The sequence below is a fragment of the Podarcis muralis genome, chromosome 3, assembly GCF_964188315.1.
Source record: "Podarcis muralis chromosome 3, rPodMur119.hap1.1, whole genome shotgun sequence".
Taxonomy (NCBI): Eukaryota; Metazoa; Chordata; class Lepidosauria; order Squamata; family Lacertidae; genus Podarcis; species Podarcis muralis.
In genome coordinates this window covers 120,912,609-120,934,599 of record NC_135657.1, presented here as the reverse complement: position 1 = coordinate 120,934,599, position 21,991 = coordinate 120,912,609, and the positions used below count along the sequence as shown (strand labels likewise).

General features: G+C 44.5%; 2 protein-coding genes across 6 annotated transcripts in view; one reads left to right on the top strand and one right to left on the bottom strand.

The window, feature by feature from the left end:
- Positions 1-12,529, bottom strand: part of MEP1A (meprin A subunit alpha) — a 37,591-nt gene extending 25,062 nt beyond the window's left edge. The window contains exons 1-7 of one of the 5 annotated variants that reach the window (XM_077926620.1): positions 12,322-12,529; positions 8,873-8,897; positions 8,720-8,773; positions 7,788-7,828; positions 7,615-7,690; positions 6,338-6,455; positions 4,846-5,021 (exon numbers count right to left, since the gene is read on the bottom strand). In XM_077926620.1, the coding sequence (XP_077782746.1) occupies positions 4,846-5,021; positions 6,338-6,455; positions 7,615-7,690; positions 7,788-7,828; positions 8,720-8,773; positions 8,873-8,897; positions 12,322-12,441 (610 nt within the window). In that variant the 5' untranslated portion in view covers positions 12,442-12,529. The other 4 variants (XM_028721833.2, XM_028721832.2, XM_028721837.2 and 1 more) reach the window with 4 other exon arrangements.
- A 4,112-nt stretch (positions 12,530-16,641) lies between these two features.
- Positions 16,642-17,736, top strand: LOC144327177 (taste receptor type 2 member 40-like). The gene has a single exon (XM_077925353.1). It carries the CDS (start codon positions 16,642-16,644, stop codon positions 17,734-17,736), a length of 1,095 nt encoding a protein of 364 aa, XP_077781479.1.
- The last annotated feature ends 4,255 nt before the right edge of the window (positions 17,737-21,991 follow it).

The following is a 21,991-nucleotide window of genomic DNA, read 5'->3' as shown; positions in this document are numbered from 1 at the left end:
TTCCCCAAAGATCAATTCCATTGTCAAGGGACGAGACATTTCACCCTGCCCCCATGAATATTTGAGTCCAGTTCTTATAGAATCATAAAACAGTAGAGTTGGAAGGGACCTTAGGGTCATCTAGTCCAACCCCCAGAAATGCAGGAGTCTCAGCTAAAGCATCCATGACAGATGACCATCCAACTTCTGCTTAAAAGTCTCCAAGGAACAAGAGTCCACAATCTCCCACTGTCCAACAGCTCTTACTGCCAGAAAGTTCTTCCTGATATTTAGTCAGAATCTCCTTCCTTGTAACTGGAAGCCATTGCTGGGTCAGACCCTCCAGAGCAGGAGAAAACAAGCCTTCATTTTGATCTACAATGTATGTTTCCTTGCACACCTGGCTCAAATACAAACCAGGTTTAAATGTCTGTCTCTTCAGGTAGAGGCATGGGCAAAGTCAAGATTTAGGAGGGGGGGGGCAGAACCAAGCTATCTGTGACACAGTTGGTCAGTTAGTTAAATATTTTTATTTATTTACTTGATTTGCTTATTTTTAGCTGTAAGCCACCTTGAGTCCTGACAGGGAAAAAGGCGAGGTGTAAATAAACAATATTTTGAAACAGGGACAGCCAACATGGTGCCCTCCAGCTGCTGTGGGCTACAACTCCCATGGTGGCCAATAGCCAGGAATTAAAAATATGGATCACTTACTTTTCAATAATGATTCCAGGATAATGAAAAGTTGTCATTTTTAATTGTCACTAGCCAAGGCATGAATGTACTTTAATTAAGCTAAATGGGATTAATTGTGTTGCAAATGTCAGACTGTTCTTCATGCTAATAATAATAACAATAATAACAATAATAATAACAATAATAATAATAATAATAATAATTGTATACCACTATTCATCTGAAGATCCCAGGGCCATTCAATTTTGTTTTTAATTTAATTTTTGGTAATTGACCACGCAAGTAACAAATTAGTTCTTGAAAACATGTGCATCATGTTGTTGTTTAGTCGTTTAGTCGTGTCCGACTCTTTGTGACCCCATGGACCAGAGCACGCCAGGCACTCCTGTCTTCCACCGCCTCCCGCAGTTTGGTCAGGCTCATGTTTGTAGCTTCGAGAACACTATCCAACCATCTTGTCCTCTGTCGTCCCCTTCTCCTTGTGCCCTCCATCTTTCCCAACATCAGGGTCTTTTCCAGGGAGTCTTCTCTTCTCATGAGGTGGCCAAAGTATTGGAGCCTCAACTTCACGATCTGTCCTTCCAGTGAGCACTCAGGTCTGATTTCCTTAAGAATGGATGCGTTTGATCTTCTTGCAGTCCATGGGACTCTCAAGAGTCTCCTCCAGCACCATAATTCAAAAGCATCAATTCTTCAACGATCAGCCTTCTTTATGGTCCAGCTCTCACTTCCATACATCACTACTGGGAAAACCATGGCTTTAACTTATACGGACCTTTGTTGGCAAGGTGATGTCTCTACTTTTTAAGATGTTGTCTAGATTTGCCATCGCCTTTCTCCCAAGGAGCAGGTGTCTTTTAATTTCGTGACTGCTGTCACCATCTGAAGTGATCATGGAGCCCAAGAAAGTCAAATCTCTCACTGCCTCCATTTCTTCCCCTTCTATTTGCCAGGAGGTGATGGGACCAGTGGCCATGATCTTCGTTTTTTTGATGTTGAGCTTCAGACCATATTTTGCGCTCTCCTCTTTCACCCTCATTAAAAGGTTCTTTAATTCCTCTTCACTTTCTGCCATCAAGGTTGTGTCATCTGCATATCTGAGGTTGTTGATATTTCTTCCGGCGATCTTAATTCCGGCTTGGGATTCATCCAGCCCAGCCTTTCGCATGATGAATTCTGCATATAAGTTAACTAAGCAGGGGGACAATATACAGCCTTGTCGTACTCCTTTCCCAATTTTGAACCAATCAGTTGTTCCATATCCAGTTCTAACTGTAGCTTCTTGTCCCACATAGAGATTTCTCAGGAGACAGATGAGGTGATCAGGCACTCCCATTTCTTTAAGAACTTGCCATAGTTTGCTGTGGTCGACACAATCAAAGGCTTTTGCATAGTCAATGAAGCAGAAGTAGATGTCTTTCTGGAACTCTCTAGCTTTCTCCATAATCCAGCGCATGTTTGCAATTTGGTCTCTGGTTCCTCTGCCTCTTCTAAATCCAGCTTGCACTTCTGGGAGTTCTCGGTTCACATACTGCTTGAGCCTTCCTTGTAGAATTTTAAGCATAACCTTGCTAGCGTGTGAAATGAGTGCAATTGTGCGGTAGTTGAAGCATTCTTTGGCACTGCCCTTCTTTGGGATTGGGATGTAGACTGATCTTCTCCAATCCTCTGGCCACTGCTGAGTTTTCCAAATTTGCTGGCATATTGAGTGTAGCACCTTAACAGCATCATCTTTTAAAATTTTAAATAATTCAGCTGGAATATCATCACTTCCATTGGCCTTGTTATTAGCGATGCTTTCTAAGGCCCATTTGACTTCACTTTCTAGGATGTCTGGCTCAAGGTCAGCAACCACACTACCTGGGGTATACGAGACATCAATTTCATTCTGGTATAGTTCCTCTGTGTATTCTTGCCACCTCTTCTTGATGTCTTCTGCTTCTGTTAGGTCCTTTCCACTTTTGTCTTTTATTATGGAAATCTTTGTACAAAATGTTCCTTTCATATCTCCAATTTTCTTGAACAGATCTCTGGTTTTTCCCATTCTATTGTTTTCCTCTATTTCTTTGCATTGCTCGTTTAAGAAGGCCTTCTTGTCTCTCCTTGCTATTTTTTGGAAATCTGCATTCAATTTCCTGTATCTTTCACTATCTCCCTCGCATTTTGCTTGCCTTCTCTCCCCCGCTATTTGTAAGGCCTCGTTGGACAGCCACTTTGCTTTCTTGCATTTCCTTTTCATTGGGATGGTTTTAGTTGCTGCCTCTTGTATAATGTTACGAGCCTCCATCCATAGTTCTTCAGGCACTCTGTCCACCAAATCTAAATCCTTAAACCTGTTCCTCACTTCCACTGTGTATTCATAAGGGATTTGACTTAGATTGTATCTTACCGGCCCAGTGGTTTTTCCTACTTTCTTCAGTTTAAGTTTAATTTTGCTATAAGAAGCTGATGATCTGAGCCACAGTCAGCTCCAGGTCTTGTTTTTGCTGACTGTATAGAGCTTCTCCATCTTTGGCTGCAGAGAATATAATCAATCTGATTTCGATGCTGCCCATCTGGTGATGTCCATGTGTAGAGTCGTCTCTTGTGTTGTTGGAAAAGAGTGTTTGTGATGACCAGCTTGTTCTCTTGACAGAACTCTATTAGCCTTTGCCCTGCTTCGTTTTGAACTCCAAGGCCAAACTTGCCAGTTGTTCCTTTTATCTCTTGACTCCCTACTTTCCAATCCCCTATTATGAGCAGAACATCCTTCTTTGGTGTCACTTCTATAAGGTCTTGTAAGTCTTCATAGAATTGGTCAATTTCAGTTTCTTCAGCACCAGTAGTTGGTGCTTGGATTACTGTGATGTTAAAAGGTCTGCCTTGGATTCGTATCGAGATCATTCTATCATTTTTGAGATTGCATCCCAGTACAGCTTTCACCACTCTTTTGTTGACTATGAGGACCACTCCATTTCTTTTACGGGTTTCTTGTCCACAGTAGTAGATATGATAGTCATCCAAACTGAATTCGCCCATTCCCGTCCATTTTAGTTCACTGATGCCCAAGATGTCAATATTTATTCTTGCCTTCTCATTTTTGACCACATCCAACTTACCCAGGTCCATGGTTCTTACATTCCAGGTTCCTATGCAATATTTTTCTTTACAGCATTGGACTTTCCTTTCGCTTCCATGCATATCCGCAACTGAGCGTCCTTTCGGCTTTGGCCCAGCCGCTTCATCAGCTCTGGATCTACTTGTACTTGCCCTCCGCTCTTCCCCAGTAGCATGTTGGACGCCTTCCGACCTGAGGGGCTCATCTTCCAGCGTCATAACTTTTATATGCCTGTTGTCTTTGTCCATGGAGTTTTCTTGGCAGGGATACTGGAGTGGCTTGCCAGTTCCTGCTCCAGGTGGATCACGTTTGGTCAAAACTCTCCACTATGACCTGTCCATCTTGGGTGGCCCTGCACGGCATAGCTCATAGCTTCTCTGAGTTATTCAGGCCCCTTCGCCACGGCAAGGCAGTGATCCATGAAGGATCATATGCATCATACATATATACGGTAATAATCAGAGAATTGGGATTGTCTGTTGAGTTACACTTAGTAGAAAGCCTGGTTTTGTGGGCATATAATGTGTGAATATTACAGTATATTTAGGGATATATGAAATTAAAGGCGTTTACAAAATATTTAATATTGTATTTTTACATTGTTGTAACCAATCTTGGGTAATAATAATAATAATAATAATAATAAACCACTTAGGAAGATGGACAATTGTAAAGCCATTTCAGTAGCTTCAAATTTCTTGACAATAAACCATTTCAATTGTTCTAACTCAGGCATAGGCAAACTCAGCCCTCCCGATGTTTTGGGACTACAACTCCCATGACCCCTAGCTGACAGGACCAGTGGTCAGGGATGATGGGAGCTGTAGTCCCAAAAACATCGGGAGGGCCGAGTTTGCCTATGCCTGTTCTAACTGCTGAGCATGCATATGTATATTCTCTTGAATGAATGTTTCGTATAAGGCAGAGGAATAAGACATAGCACCAGAGGCGAGATCAATCACCCATCTGTTCTCCAAAGGACTTTCCCCCATTTCCTCTGGCATCTGCAGGAGGAGAAACAAAGCAGCTGCAATGTCCACATCCCAACCCATTTCAAGGGCCTGAACACCAACCTGGAAGCACGTGATCCCACCAGATCTCGACATAATCATCTCGGTCTGGCCGTGTCTGCTCATGGATACGTCCCAAAGCATGTAAGATCTCATGAGATATGATGCCTTTGGTGTCACATCCTGCACCAACAGAAAGGTTCTGGCCTCCTTTTACATCTCCAATTTTAGACCAACATCTGAAAAACGCAAATGAAAAGTAAAGGTGCTTGACAGGGATAAACTTTCAGCTTTTCATTTTGGACAACACTCTTTATATGTGGAAACCAATAACAATTTGTAACTATTTTTGACCACACCTTTTAAATTAATTTTAATTATTCCTTTGCCTTTCCGTTCCCTCTTCTTTTTGTATTCAGCATTCATAGGGCCAAACTGCATGTAAAATACAGCTTTTAAAAGAAAAGAAAAGAAATAGTGATGGGCTGTATCAAGGCCAGCTCCTGTCATCTGGTTTTGTTGAATCATAGAATTGTAGAGCAGGGCATGGGTCCCAGGGTCATCTAGACCAACCCCCTGCAATACAGATGCAGTAGCTCAATAACCTCTGACATGCGGAGCCCTGTTTGGCCGGATCCAGCAGCCAGACTCTTCCCATGTTCCTTTTTCCTCTGGACCACACTTCCTCCCACCATCCACACGTCCCCTTCATGGCCAAGTATCTGAAGGGGTGGAGAGTCCTCCTTATGTCCTCTGCAAACTCACTCTCTGGCCCTCCTTCTGCCTCTGGCCTTTTATCATTCCTCTCCATTTTTCTTTTTCCATGAGGCTGAGAGCGCACAAGATCCACCCCCAACACATTCACCTTATCTGCACAACTAGAATGGTGATGGCACAGCTGGAAATCTTCATTCCACACAAGGCTAGAGGCAGAGGAGGGAGGACCACACCAGGTTCAGGAAGGTGGAAGGAAGTACAGGAAGAGGCTTTTTAGTTGTGTTCTGGCGCAGCATCTCAGGGATCAAGCCAGCATGACCAACCAAAGCACAGCTACCTTTCAGATTTCGCACTTCTCCAGACAGAAAATGCTTTTGTATATTAGGGGGAAGAGTGCACAAAAAAGCAAATACGGGTGAAAATATCATTCAAGCAGCTTTATAGGGGAGCTGCTGGGGGGAACTGCTTGCAAAAGTGCCTCTATTAGACAAAGTTACATACAAAAAGTGTACAAATTTTCATGCAACTTAAACAAACAAACAACCTCGCTGCTGAAGTTAGATGAATTGAGAGAAAATGAAATTCACAGGTTGCCTATCTCTACAAGGTTGTCCAAACAAAAGAGTACTTGAGCAATGATTCACAGCCAAGATTTCATAAGCTTCCATCTCTTTGGAAGAAACTAGAACAATATGATTCACTGTCCCGTACCTAAATGTCTCTGGAAAACGAGGTGATCATTCTGTGGTTTCATGGCAGTGCAACCTTTGAATAAATGTGTTTTTAATTTTAAAAATTAAAAAAGAAAAACCCCAAGCACCAATGTGTTTTTACTTACCCTTCTAACTTCTGAAATATTATATACGACTGCTCCCCATTATATGGTTTGAAATCCACACAGGATTTTAACTGGAATCCTTCAAGCGCTCTAAGAATTACCCCTTTGGCATTCAGATCTTTAAAAAAAAGCAGTTCATGAGAAATCTATGAGAATCAATGAGAAATTGATTGACTGCCACTACCAATCAATCAATCAATCAATCAGTCATTTTTATTGTTTATAGCCAATGGCCATCACAATACGAGCACAAATCACACAGCTACAAAACAAAAGACATTACATGCACCAGACCAGGACAAATCTACTGAGAGGAATGGCCTTAGCTCAGGAGCAGGGCATGTGCTTGGAATGCAGAAGGTCCCAGGCCCAACCCCGAGTGGCATCCCCAGGTGGGGATGAGGCCCACTGCCTGAAACCTGGGGGAGCCAATGCTGCCACTCAGTGTGCAATACTGAGCTCAATGGACCTGCCTAGGACAGGGGTCGGCAAGGTTTACCTTGCCTGAGACGGATTGGTCCCGTGGAGATCCCTCCGTGGACTGGATCGCGCTGAATCACATGCGCGCATGCACAAGCGAGCGTGCCCGTGATTTCTGGCGCTGCTGAAGTGAGTTCCCACTGCACCAGTTTAGCGCAGCGCGCCGGGACTCGCTGAGCGGGCAGCTCGGTTCTGGGGTGGCTCGTGGGCCGGTTAAACGGCCTCCATGGGCTGCTTCCGGCCCATGGGCTGCACGTTGCCGATCCCTGGCCTAGGATGTAAGACAGCTCCCCATGTTCCTATGATTACTGCAGTTTAAAGAGGGACATCAGATTACCTTTACGTAAAAGGCAGGGAATTGTTCAGAGGAACTGCTTAACAGGTTGAGTTACAGATAGGTAGCCGTGTTGGTCTGCCATAGTCAAAACAAAAAAAATTGCTTCCAGTAGCACCTTAAAGACCAACTAAGTTAGTTCTTGGTATGAGCTTTCGTGTGCATGCACACATGTGTATCTGAAGAAGTGTGCATGCACACGAAAGCTCATACCAAGAACTAACTTAGTTGGTCTTTAAGGTGCTACTGGAAGGAATTTTTTTTGTTTTAGCAGGTTGAGTTATTTATTTGTGCAGGACAGGGATCTTCTGAGTCATAGAATAAAATGATTGTAGTGTTGGAAAGGACCCCAAGAGTCATCTAGTCCAACCCCCTGTGCAATGTTGGAGGCACAGCTAGAGGAATCACAACAGGATCAGATTTTATCCTCGGCAGTATTGTAGTGATACAAAGGCTGTATTACCAAGGCTGTCACCCAGAATGAATGGAATAGGGAACTGCCATCGGTAAGCCTCATCTTTGAGCGCACTACGGCTTCTCTATTGAAAATGGAGAAAGGTTAAGATTAGATGCTTTACCTTTGGGCACACAAATAAGAAGAAAAAATGTATGACCTAAAACAACAACACCACTTACAGGCAGTACAATATCCCCCTGGAAGAGGGTGAGTCCAGCAGCTAGAAGAAAATAAAAAAGATGGCATAATCAAAATGCAAAAGATGATTCATCAGATATTTAAAATAATGTGTTCACTCTTTGAATATGCTTACTATAAAGACTCACAACATGACTAACAATTCTATTCAAAGCGCACCAAACTAATATCTGCAACATGGCCATATGCGTTTAGCACCACCACTCCAAATTCACTTGTGGCTTCTAACGGGGCCTCTCCTCCCTCCTAGGCAACCTTCCCTGCCAGGTCCTGACTGCTTCACATTTCCTTCCAAAAAGAAAGTCTTAACTGGAAATGCCATTTCTGTGCGTGTTCATAATCTTCATTTCCTACTCAGAGTACCACTCTTCCTTTCAAAGGTAAGTGGCTTGGCTTGGCTTTGTTTTGATTTGATTTTGCTTAAGAAGGGGGCGTGGGAAACACACACACACACACACAACTTTTGTTGAAAAGCTCAAAAATATTTGAAGTTTTTTTAAAACTTGGGAGAAAAGAAACACATTCAGAGGAGAGCTGAAAGGAGTTAACCCACGGCTAAAAGAAAATGTCCACTAGGTAAACTTCTTGAATTCTGTTGAGAATATTCCCTTTGGATTCTTTTCAAAGTTTTATCCGAACAGTTAAATTATCTCTTGGCCAGCAAGAACATTTATCCAAGGGGCAAGGAGAGAATACGGTTTCAGCTCTTGGATCTTGGGAGTGTTACCCCAACACACACATCAAACTGCACACCACAAACCCACAACACCATAAAATGCAATGTTCTTGATGCCAAAGAAAGGAGCAGAGCAAAGTGCCAAAAAGTTCATAGAGCCCACTTTATTTGAAAAAGAAAAGTTTTTTGGGTTGGGAGTATGTTTATCCAAGTGCTAACTGTCTCAGTGCAGCCCACCTGAATTTATTTCAGGGATGTCCTTTCTCAGTTCACCAGCATCAGCATCAGCATCTAATCAATACAAGCAATAACATTAAGTTTCAGACACAAAAAGTAAACGAAATAAAAAATGTTTTACTCTGAGCATCTTAATGAGTTCCAGCATCCTACCTTCATCCGGTAGTAAGCGGTCGACCTAAAAAAGAAGGAAAATTATTCATTGTGTTTAGCAACCACCGAAAGAGGCAACGAAGAGGGAGGAGTGTCGCTGGATCGGAACTTACTGAAAATGAGGTGCAATGTGCAAAAAGCACAGTGAGACTGAAAAACTGGAAAGCTGTACTAGAAGCCATGGCAGAAAGAAACAGACCTTCTAATCCCTTCTTGTCAATGCACAAAGCAGCTTGTCGCAGAAACACTTTTAAATGAGGCCTGGCGCTTATCCTCCCACCCCTCATTGAACATTAACAAAACCAGAGGCAGAAACATCTCAGCAAAGCCGCTGAGATGTCAAGGCTTCTCTGCGCTGCTTTGCAGAACCTAGGTGAGGTATGCTAAATGCAAGCAGAGTTCAATTAGAATCCATCCTGAAAAAGCCAGCCAAAATATGTTCTGACTATTGCTGCCATCTGCCTGCCTGTCAGTCCCTATTCCACAAAATCAATGGAATTAAAATCTTGTTTTATAGAAGAGAATCTCCTACAAAAAGACTCTGATTACAGCGGTCCTCTTTCACAGAATCATAGAATCGCAGAGTTGGAAGGGACCCTGAGGATCATCTAGTCCACCCATGTTAGTAAGTAATAGTGAGTTCAAAGAAGCTAATGAGGACCTTTTAGATGCATGTATAGTTATTGGCTGCCTGGTGCGTTTTACTTGTTTCATTTTGAACTTCTTGCAAAATCAAAATTCAATTAATATTTTAATTACAACACAGAAGCAAACAGAATCCTATGACTATAAGATTAAATCTGAACTCAGTGTCCATTGTCGACCTCCAGTGCACTAGATGTCCTGTGAAACGTGATTAAACTGGCTGAGTGGGCAGAGAGTCCCACACACTATGTCAGCGAGTTCCTTCTTGATAGTAGGAGAGGGACTAACAGAGAGAGCTATCTCCTCAGGGAGCTTGTTAATAACTACCCTGGAGCTTAAAATCAGGCTCCATTAACCACAGTGCTAAATATATAGTCCAGCTGGGGGTTTTGCTTTCCTTTATGTATCTTCAGGTTCCTGATATTCCTCTGAAATACTTTCTCGGGGCTCAGTGCCTCCACTGTGGGCCCTTCTGCATCCTTCGTGCACCTTCCTTCTCCTTAAAAAGTAACAGGCCGGTGCTGCCTCTATTTCTCTCCCTCTCTCTTCCCCTACAACAAGACATTGTTGAGTGATTTGTCCATTGGGGGTGGGGGGTCTTTGAAGACACCCATATCTCTATACTTGGGAGTCTGTGGGATCTTGCTATTCCCCCCTGTAATTGATGCATCCTAGCTAGGCTCAAGATTCTGAAAATCAGAAAATCACAGTGACAGTGGGTGTGAAAGTGGCCCATCTGCTCAAGGCTGCACGCTAACATCACAGGCAGCATCTAGCAAGTTAGTTGAATGACTAACAATTAAGGCCGGCATAATACATGCAAGTCCTGCTATCCAAACTCTTGTTGTACGAAACCTTGCCATACAGATATCCAAACAGTCGGACCTGTGTGTGTAAAAGAATAAGAGCATTAAACAACCTTTTTGTGAATTGCTGCTCCACAGCAGCCAATCTTCCAGAAACCAGAAGGGAGTGGGGAGGAAGGGGGTGGAGAGATTGGATCAATAATACAACATTTTTTTCCTCCCTTGTCTGCCTTTTTGAAGGTTGCAGAGGGTTTTCCCAATGTTTCTTTTGTCATCTTGGGATTAAAATTCTGTGGTCAGGAATGCATTATAAATTTTCCCATAGGAATCAATGGAAATCATTACCTAACAATTTCCTGAGAATGCATTGTGTTCAGATAGTGAGATCTGCATGTACTGTATTATTAGAGCACTGAGGCTGATCTGAATGTATCATTGCTGAAACATGACATACCACAAATCTCTGCTTTAAAACCTCCATGGAGGTCCACCACCTCTCCTGGGAGTCAAGCAGCTCTTACTGTGAGAAAGTTCTTCCTCCATGTGACAGCATTTTAGATATCTGAAGATGGCTCTCATATCTCCTCTCAGCCTCCTCTTTCCCAGGCCACACATGCCCAGCATCCTCAACCGTTCCTCATCAGGCTTGCTTTCCAGACCCTTGACCATCTTGATGGTCCTCCTCCGCACACTTTCCAGCTTGTCAACATCCTTCCAAAATTGTGGCACCCAGAATTGGACACAGTATTCCAGGTGTGGTCTGGAATAGAGTAGTACTCCAAACTGCAGGAGGCAGTGGAAGACAGGAGTGCCTGGCGTGCTCTGGTCCAGGGGGTCACAAAGAGGCGGACATGACTAAACGACTAAACAACAACAACATATCTTGAAAGCTTATATTTAGTTGATCTTTAAGGTGGCACTGGAATTATTTAAAAATATTTTTTCATCTTTCATCTTGTTATTTATTATGACTATGTCAGATCAACACAGCTATCCACCTGAATCATCCTTCCTGGGTTCTTCTCCTGCATGAGCAGGAGCAGCAGGCAAGGGAGGCAGAACTAGTAAGGCCAGGGGTGACCCCCGAGGCTGAGCGGCCACAGGAACCAGACCCATGACTGAGCAGACCGGCGGCGCCCGACCAAAAGGCCCCGTCGCAGCCGGCAGCGCCGGAACGAGAGCCAGAACCAGAAACCCCCGCCGAGGGACACCCCTGACCACAACGCATATGAAGGCACCCGGCGTACCTTGGCAACTATGAATGCTAACCTCCCGGATGCCAGGGGAACATAGAGGGGAGGGGTGTTATGGACTGAGCTTGGATCCTAGAACAAGAGGCAGGTAGGATCCTAGAATGCAACACCTGACTGGCCTGCAGGAGAAGACCAATCAGGCTCCAGGAGGGAAGCAGAATCAGCCAATCAGAAGGAACCCATTGTGTAAATAATGTTTATAAAGCCTGAGGTGGGGGGGGGGATTCATTCACTGTTTTAGGAGCTGCAATAAAGAGCATGAAATCACTGTGCAACTGAGTATATTCCACCCTCCCTTAAAAAATCCTGCCTACTCCATGCCTGCTACTAACAGTTTTTTCTCTTGCCATATTTTCCTCTTGCGCCATATAGTACTTAGAATTTGTTGCTCAGGATTTGAATGTAGAGCGGATAAATTAAACTTTTGAACATCACACTTTCTGGTTGCTCAGCAATTTTTGTTCTCACGAACTTGCTTTGAGCCTGCAAATCTGCTTTGGATGCTGGAAGGGATCGGTGCGGGGAGCGTGTTTTTTTTTGGGGGGGGCGCACTGGCGGAAGAAGAGGAGTGCGGGGGGAGCGCCCCGGCCCAGCAGCCCCCCCCCCCGGAAAAGAGAGCTCGGCCGCTGCGAATCTCCCAGGGTCTCGGCAAAGGGTTCCTGCGCAATTTCAGAACACGCGGCGCACGTTGGTGTTCTTTGTTTCGAGCTTCTTCCGTGCCCCCCCCCCCCCGGCAACGACTAACCTTGCCTTCCCCCCTTCCTCTCTTCTGCAGCCTCGCTTTGGCTCCCCCCAACCCCGCTCTGCGCATCTCCTCCCGCACAAGGAAGCGACCGAGCAGGCGGCTCCCTTTCCGCGCAGGCATGAAGCCCCCTCGCTCCCGCCCCTGCGATGCTTCCAACTCTTCCTCTCCCCGGACCCCACCTTCAGCTGCCTCCCCATCATCGTGCCTCCCACTCCTCCTTTGGGGCCGCCCCCTCGCACCCCTTTCCCGTCTCCGCTCCTCCTCGCTTTCCTCCCTTCTCCCTGCACTCCGATCAGCCCCGTTTCTGCGCCTTTCCCTCTCTCTGGCTCAGAGCCCCTGGGGCGCACAGACGCCCTTCATCTCCTCCAGCCCCTCGCCTCCTTCTGTCTCCTTCTGTCTCCTTTCCCCGAGTCCCCCTTGTGTGCAGATGCCCCGCTTCCATCCCGCCTCTTCATTCCCTTCTTTGTGCGCACGCCCAGGCGGATACATGTTGCTGTAGCTTTAAAATTAACAAACTCTTCCGGGCAAGGCTTGTCGGCTTCTTCACTTTGAGAAAGTTCAGTTCAGTTGATGGGCATTGCATGTGTATGAGTGTGTGCTTGTTAATAAAATAGATATTTTAAATTACTACGTTGAATCTGGAATTTCTCATGGAAGACGACACATGGAACCAAAAATGGAATACACTGTGGGAAGGTATGATGGAAGAAGAATAACAGCCACACACACCCCTTTTTAGAAGTGTTTTCAAATATTTTCAGGTTTCAGAAGCTGCCCTGGATAAAACATAGAATCATAGAGTTGGAAGAGACCACAAGGGCCATCGAGTCCAACCCCCTGCCAAGCAGGAAACATGTTCCCATTCTGCCTTCCGCTGGATGTTGAAAGCGGCCCTAATCTGTGCACAGAAATGCCATCTGAAAGGCAGCCTGAGCTACGCCACTACCCGACAGCAAATCAAAGCAAATTAAACTTGTGACTGTAATGGAATATTTCCCACATTTACATGCGTAGTGATGCTAAATGTGGACTAAGAAAACAAATATTCACTCATACAAATACTAGAAATATTGTTTTCCATACCCAGCCTACTGGGTAAAAGCGTTATCACTGGATATTTCTTCTGTTCTGTTCTGTTCTGATGTTGATTTAGGAAATTTGGAACAATAGGGGGAAATGTATCACTATACACTGGTCACAACACAATAAACATTTCTGCAATTTCTAAGGTGAAAGGGGATGCCCAGATGCTTTTCTCATATTTATACTGCTGTCAAACCAGATGTCCCCTATCCTATAGTTGTCTGTCTGATTATTCCTGCCTAAGTGTAGAATCTACATTTGCCCCTATTAAAATTCATTTTGTTTCGTTTGGGCCCAGTTCTCCAAACTGTTAAGGTCATCTGTCTTCAGCGGCATCTGTCTTCAGCATCATCTGTCTTCAGCGGCATTAGCTACCCCTCCCAGTTTGGAGTCCTCCACAAATTGTACGAGTATCTCCTCAATTCCTTCATAAAGAGAATCCTGCACTTGTCCCAGGATAATGAAGAACCATCGGTGAACACTTTTGGGGTCATGCCAGTCAACCAGCTACAAATCCACTTAATAGCAACCTCATCTAGCCTGCATTTTATCAGCTTCTCCACAAGAATATCATGTGGGAGCTTTGTTGAAAGCCTTTTTGAAGTCAAGATACTCCACAGCATTCCCTTGATCCACCAAGCTTGTAACTCTATCCAAAAAAGAAATAAAAGTAGTCTGGCATGACTTGTTTTGAAAAACCCATGTTGGGTCCTCGAAATCACAGCATCCTTTTCTAAGTGCTCACAGACAGATTATTTAATGATGACTTCAAGGAACTTCCCTGAAATTGACATCAACCTGTAGCTGTTTATTATTTTTTTAAAAAGATATTTATTAAGATTTTCAAAGTATTACAAAATGAAGAAAGAAAAAAGAAAAATACAAAATAAAAATAGTTAAAAACAATTCCATCTTTCCATTACTTATCTTTCATTTGCTTGTTTCCCGGACCACCTCACACCTCCCTTTTTTGTATTCCAGTTCAATTTGTTAGTTCAGCAAATCCTTTCCCTCTTTGTTTATCCTAATCTTTAATCTTAAAATATTATAACATTAAATTTTTACCTGTTAATAATCCATTTTTTCATATTCCTTATAGCATTATAGCTAAAAACCACTTAACTTCTTATCCAACATCATTCTAACATTCATTAATTTTACAGTATTTCTGTAAGTAGACTTTAAACTTTTTCCAATCTTCTTCCACCGACTCTTCTCCCTGGTCTCGGATTCTGCCGGTCATTTCCGCCAGTTCCATATAGTCCATCACCTTCATCTGCCATTCTTCCAGGGTGGGTAGATCTTGTGTCTTCCAATACTTTGCGATAAGTATTCTTGCTGCTGTTGTGGCCAACCTGTAGCTGTTTAGGTCCTCTTTCCCTCTGCCTGTGACAGAGAGCAGTTCCAACTCAGAGGCCGAAGCATACACGGAGCCTGCCTCTCCTACTATGACAAGCTCCGCTCCCCCCTTATCTCCAAGGGCATGCAGTATGGTGGTCAGGTGGGATTGCTATGAGGAATTATGAAAAATGCAGCACGCCATTGTGTCGGCGATGAAAGCATTGCTTGAACGGGCTTGAGTCATTGACAATAATTTCTGATCAAATCCCACAAGCCTCTGCACCTCTGCCATTTTCTTTCTCTCTGCCTGACAGTCACGTATAGAGCATTTTACACAGACCAGTTGCTTCACCAGGCATCCTCAGTACATAAGATAGGAGATAGCTTTGGTGTAGCTTTTGTTAGTTTTGTTAATTTTAGGGCCAGGAAATAGAGTTTCACATGGAGGTGATAAAAATGCCTGACTTTCCTTGTCGTCCTTCCTTTCCTGTTTACTGCCTGTTTATGACCAATGCTAAATGCATTGGTTCCTGTTTATTTTAGCTTAACCATGTATGTATGCATGCTCAAGTAGGAAATTAGTTCTTTGTAGTTAAAAGGATTTCTCTGATCTAACTTCGTCCCACGTGGTAATTTTTTGAAATGCTCAGAGGAAACCTGATGGGTTCTTACAAACTCTGTGTCAAAACTTCTTTTGTTAATAAAAGGGACCTGGGCCAGGGTGTGGCAGATTATTATTGGCACTTCCTCCCAGAGTCTTGCTGGCCAAGCCTCGTGTGTATTTTATTAATCATGGTCCAGTCCTTCCTTTACCTTCAGAACACAACAATACAGAGTGATGTGTAGAGCGGAACAGAGAGCCCTGTCCACAGTTGGAGACTGCTTGGGAAACAGCCAGCGGAGGGGGGTGAAAGTGGGAGCAGTCAGTACTGGCAACTGCTCTATTGGGACAAGACTGAGTGAGAAGTGTGGCTGAGCTGTATGCCATTTCCTTGAATAAAGGGTTAACTTCTCTGACAAACTCTACTTCTTGCATAGGAATCCAGCCCTGATAACCTGAAAATAGTTCTTGCATGACTAAAGCCTTTGAACTCCAGAAGCTGTAAGTGATTATTCCAGTCTAATTTACCCAAGCTGAAATGTCTGCTAACAGCAACTATTAGATTCAAGAGCTTGGGGGGGGGGGGGAATCTGCCATTCCACTCTCTAAAAACTTCCATTCATGGCATATAAGGCTGTCCCTTTCTCCTTCTGTGCATCACTCTTGTCAGCCTTGCCATCCTCCTTCACTCTTGAACTATGCAGAAAGTCAGCCAGGGCACTTGAGGACATCTGGGAGCAGCCTGAGAAGTTTCAGCTGGAAAACTGGTGCAGAGGATGTGCCTCTGGAGTATTTCCTGGCATAGGCTGGTGTCAAAGCTCTCCCCTGTGGAAAGAGGTCTGAGTGCACCCTTAAAGTCAAAGCCACAGCTCTAAGGAATGGTTTGGCAGCAACCTAGCTCTACCAGTATCCCTAAATATTACGTTACACTTTCCTCTGATATTTGCCTAGGGTTTCATACTAATTCTTTAGCAAGAAATAACAGGTGCAAATTGTCCATCATTTTCAAGTCCTGCAGGAATGCGTCAGTCTCAGATAAAAATAGAATGCATCTCTACATAACCTTGAAAACAAATGCTCTGGGGATTGTGAGTAAATGTCATGTAAATCATTGCTTTTTTGCCACAAGCTCTTGGCAAAAGAGTTGGTTGTTCTGCACCCCATGAAAAGAAGAATGCAAATCAGAGTGCAATAGGTGCCCTATGACAGCATCACTTCTCAATTTCATGGATAATAAAGCATGTGCTATCCAAAAGTTAAAGACTACAGCCTTTTCAGACTGTGTATCTGGAAGAATGGAAGACCAAGGGTGCAACTATCAAAGAGCGGAGCGTTTTCCACTCCCAGTTATACTCTACATAGTTTGCACATCAATTGAGGCTGTTGTTGGGATGTCGTTGAATGCTTTCATTGCTGTAGTGAATTGCATTGATGGGATGAGAAATGGACACCTGAAATCCATTGATAAAATCTTGACTGCTTTTGGTGTCTCCAGATGTTTCTACATGTGCTTGCTAGTTATCAAGATTTTCTGGATAGCATTCTTTCCTTGGATATTTGAATACACAAGCTTATACCAAACATACAAAGCTACAACGTGGTTTCTAAATTGTACCAACCTCTGCTTCACTGCCTGCCTGTGTACATTTTACTGTGCAAAGATTGCTAACTTCCAGCACTACATTTTCTTCCTCCTGAAGACAAGAATCTCCAGATTGGTACCCTGGATGCTTCTGGCTTCTTTGCTTGGATCATTGGCAACTACGTCACCTTTCTTCAAAGAAATTTACATCTTTACATGCCAGAACTATAGTAGTTTTGATATATTAGGAAATGTCACACTTGAAGGCTTTACAGTCGAAACAGATTTGGTTCATTTGTTTCTGTGGTGTGGCCTGGGATTCACAGTGGCTTTCTTCATCTCAACCACATCAACTTTTCTCTTACTCTTTTCTCTGTGGAGACACACCCAGCAGATGCAGAACAGTTCAGCCAGTTTCAGCAGCCCAAGCATGGCTGCCCATTTTCAGGCTGTGAAAATAATCATTTCTCTCTTGGTCATAAATGTCATTAATTTTGTGTCTTTGATGGTCCTTCTGTCCAATAGATTTCTAGACAGCAGTCTTGCAAGCCGGTTTTGCGCCATCATTCTAAATGCATGCCCATCCGTGCAATCGAGCCTCTTGATTTGGGGAAATCCTAAACTGAAAAGGGAATTCGGTAGAGTTGTGCATTATATCAGGTACATGTTCTTATTTGGAAAAGGTGTGATGAGAGATGCATTCTGTCTTCCATCAAAAATGATTGGAAGCGTGAGCTGCATCCCAAACACACATTCATATTCGTGTAATCCAGAAGTGAGACAAGTGACACATGAGGAACTGCATTAAATTAAAATCCTGTGGACGGAGAAGATGATAAAGCAGTTTTGTTGTTTGACTGAGCCTGTATTCTAGCCTGATTTGCCTGCTGTGTACTTAAAAAAATATTGAAAATAAAATTGTGTCCCTATAGAATAAAATGATAGTGGAGTCTTTCGATGAAGTAGTGAGCCAACTGAATCTTTCTATGTAGAGACAGATTCTTGAACTATGCATAACCTTTCCACTACAGTATAGAATGAGTGAAAATATGGATTACAATTAGGCTATTAAAGAAAACACCAATCATTATGATGGACTGGATGAAAGGGCAAGAAAATTAAGAATATTTGTGTCTGTATGAGGGAGCCTGCCAGGAGCAGAGAGTCAATCTTGTCTGAAAATCATACCTTGGGCCCTCTTGCATAGAAGTTCTTCTTTCGTCCACAGATGTGCAGAGCATAATGGACTTTTAGTCAGTGGCACTCTGCTCATGTGAAATCACACACATTCCTGAATAAGTGCTGTGCAAGTCTTACTGTGATGAAAGCAAAAAGCCCTAAGTAGTCAAAGTGTTATGAGCTGCCACTGACTAGAATATGGGGTTGCACCTATTTAAGCTATTTTGCCACTGTTTCTCCCAGGCTTTGTAATACGTACTTCTGCAGTAGCAAGTATATATATTACTAACTTTTGGAATAACATTTTGAGAAAACTGTTTTTCAGAGAATAATTCTTCAGATTATAATGAAAAGAATTCTTCATCTTAACTGGATCATTTTAAAAAAAATGACAATTCAATTTACAATTAAAGAACAAATTTAAGAATAACATTCAATAAATAAATATATTGGGGGCTGCTAGGGGCTCTTTGGAAGATGGCCGACAATACCATCTCTCCGGCTCACACGAGGTAATTAAGAGGCTAATATGGGAGTAATTAGCCTCCCAAGGTTTTCCCAGGGAATTGGGAAAACACTGCCCTCGCCTGCGGTTGCCAATAAATCACCCCCGAGTTCGAAAGAAGGAGGGGTGAGGGCAATAGGTGCACAGCACTCGTGTGGGTTTTTTTTCGCTCTCCCGGACGCCGTCTCTGATCGCACAACCTAGTTGCAGGAGCTCAAAATAAACAATTAGAGAGCAGCAAATGCACATGTTTCGAGTGAAGAAAGGGAGTTAAGACTGCTAATTAAAGTGACCTCCGTGAAGCTGAGCGACGGGCTGGATTCAACAGGAAAATAAATCAAGAAGAAGATACATCAAAGATGTTGGTATGTTGGAACAGGACGGAAAGGGGGGGGGACTTTTATTTTTTTCTCTATGTGATTACCTAACAATCCCCCCCAAGAAGAACCGTTGCAACAATTGATAATAAGCGGGATGATTATGAACGGTGTGTGGAAATGAATTATTAACCAAAGGATTTGTTTGTGGAAGATCTGGAAAGGAATGGAAGGCCTTTGGAATGACGCAGTTTTAAAAAGAGATTCGCCATGACAGGCAGGCTTCGTTGCAGGGTTGAAGATCAAGAGGGGGAGGAAGCCGTGGCTTTGTTATTATATTGGACTCTGTGTCTGACCTGGCAGAGCCCCCTGAAAAGATTGAAGTGGGAGTGACAAGCCTGCAAAGATTAATGAGCAGACGCTAAGACTGTTTTCTATGGAAGTGCTGGAATGGCGTCTGCTGTGTGAATATGACCTTTGAATTAATGTGAAAACACACACAGGACTATAACAACGTTTGTTTTCAACTCACTTGTGGAGTCTATCAGAGGTTACAAAGAAAGGAAAAATATACGATAACAACAAGAAGAGATGAAATAATAAAGAGAGGAATGGACAGAACTGCGAATACTAATTGGATAGAACTATGAACATCAAAGCAGCAGCAATAAAGATGATTGGATCCCTTTCGGAGCTCGAAGCATGGGAACCCCCACCAAAAATTTAAAATTCGGTTTTGTAATTTGGAATTAATGTGATTTGATTGGTCTGTTAATAAAAATTATTTTTAAAAAAACCAATTGTCAGGGCCGCCTCAGGTCCCAGCTCACAAGAGACCAACGCCAAGTCCACTTTATTTACAAAAGTCTTTATTGAAGTACATTGTTTGTTCCACAGCCGAGGCGCGCAGCCCCACGTCTGTTATGCTTAGACCGCTGAAGTCCCCTCTGAATCAGTCCCGCCTCTACACCAGTTTAAGAGGCTTGTGCTAGTCCACCTCTTCCTGTCCTTCCTTTTCCGCAGGGTCTTTCTGCCCCCCTGGGTTCCTTCCCTCCTGCTTTCCCCTGACGCTGAGTCCCCAGACGCCTGCTCCCCCCTCCTCCGTGCTTTGGGACCAGGCTCCTCCTCCGGGCTCTCCGCATTTCCGCGCGCCTCCACATTTGAACTTGGCGCGCGTTCGCTACCCCTGACCTTCCTCTTGACAGTTATACTACTCTCTGTACTACTCTCCGCCCCTTCCGGCAGGACGTCTTGCCCCGATCTCCTTCCCCTCTCTGCTTCCTGCTCTGCTCCGTGTGTCACACTGTGAACTCCACCCTCTTCACTCCGTTCCGGCTGGGAAGCCGGCCCCGATCTCCCACTCCCACTTGGGGTTTCCCTGCTGCTCCCCTGCTCCTGACGAGTCCCCCCTGTGGCTCCCCTTGGCCTGACCAGGAGCGCCCCCTTTTGGGAATCCTCCGATTCACTTGAGAGACTCATGGAAGCCCTCAAGTCATTGTCATCCTCCTCCTCCTCGTTCCTGGATTCTTCCCCCTCGCTCTCAGTCTCCTCCCTCATCTGTGCCTCTCTCCCTGAACCCCTGACACTAATAAATAAATATATTGGGCTGGAGCCAAATAGGTTGTTGAGGTAACAGAAGCCAGTGCAATGATTCCCCCCCCCCCCGTCTCTTCACATGCCTCTGCACCCTCCTCAAATTGGCTCAGAACCGTTGGGAGAACCCCCGAAAAGTGTGTGCCCATGTGGAGTAGCAGTGAGAGTATTGGACTAAGACCAAGGAGACCACGGTCCAAACCCCTGCTCAGACATGAAAGTCACTGGGTGACCTTGGGCCAGTCACTTTCTCTCACACTAACTCTCTCTCACAGGGTTGTTGTGAGGATAAAATGAGGAGGAATACCCAAGAGGCCCGTGTGTGCCACCCTGAGCTCTGGAAGGAAAGGTGGAATGAATAAATAAATATATAAAATAGTGTGAGGAGGGAGAGGAAAGAGGAGAAAACATTCCTTCTAGAAAGCAGAAATGCTTGCGCTTCTGGAACAGTCACCTTAGCACAGAGGTTGTCAACCTGTTTTGGGTCCACAGCTCCCTTGACCAACTACATTCTTTCTGTAGCACCCCTGTGGGGCGCAGGACGGAGCCCAGTTACCGGCATGTCACCCCTTGCCTGCAGAACTGGCAGCCCCTCAACCCTTTTCCAACACCCTCCCTTGTGGAGTGTTCCCTCAGCCTCCTTCCCCCTCTCCTTGGGAGTCCTCTGGGCAGCTGCTGCTGCTGCCCCTGGTCTTTGGGTGCCCCCCCTGCCCCAAAGAGAGGCACCATTCGCCTGGGGAGCTTATAGCCAGGGCTGCTGCAATAAACAGCTGTGCAAGCCTTTGAGAATCAGAGACGCGAGAGGGCATCAGAGGAGGGAGGGACGGAAAGAGGGACAGAAGGCAGGCTCTACCTCTCCTTCAAATCAGAATCAGTGAGGCAGTGAAGGTCCTGTGTGAGTGTCTGGAGGCAGCTGGTGGATGGAAGGTGGCTAACAGATTGTTGAATCCTGACAAGACAGAAGTCCTGTTTTGGGGGGACAGGAGGCGGGCGGGTGTGGAGGACTCCCTGGTCCTGAATGGGGTAACTATGCCCCTGAAGGACCAGGTGCGCAGTTTGGGAGTCATTTTGGACTCACAGCTGTCCATGGAGGCACAGGTTAATTCTGTGTCCAGGGCAGCTGTCTACCAGCTCCACCTGATACGCAGGATGAGACCCTACCTGCCCACAGACTGTCTCGCCAGAGTGGTGCATGCTCTAGTTATCTCCCGCATGACTCTACCTTTGAAGGTGACCTGGAAACTACAACTACAGTAATCCAGAATGTGGCAGCTAGACTGGTGACTGGGAGCGGCCGCTGGGACCATATAACAATGGTCCTGAAAGACCTACATTGGCTTCCCAGTACATTTCCGAGCACAATTCAAAGTGTTGGTTCTGACCTTTAAAGCCCTAAATGGCCTCAGCCCAGTATACCTGAAGGAGCGTCTCCACCTGCATTGTACTGCCTGGACACTGAGGTCCAGCTC

Excerpts from the sequence above, each read along its gene's own strand:
- LOC144327177 (XM_077925353.1), top strand. The coding sequence starts at position 16,642 with ATGGAAGACCAAGGGTGCAACTATCAAAGAGCGGAGCGTTTTCCACTC.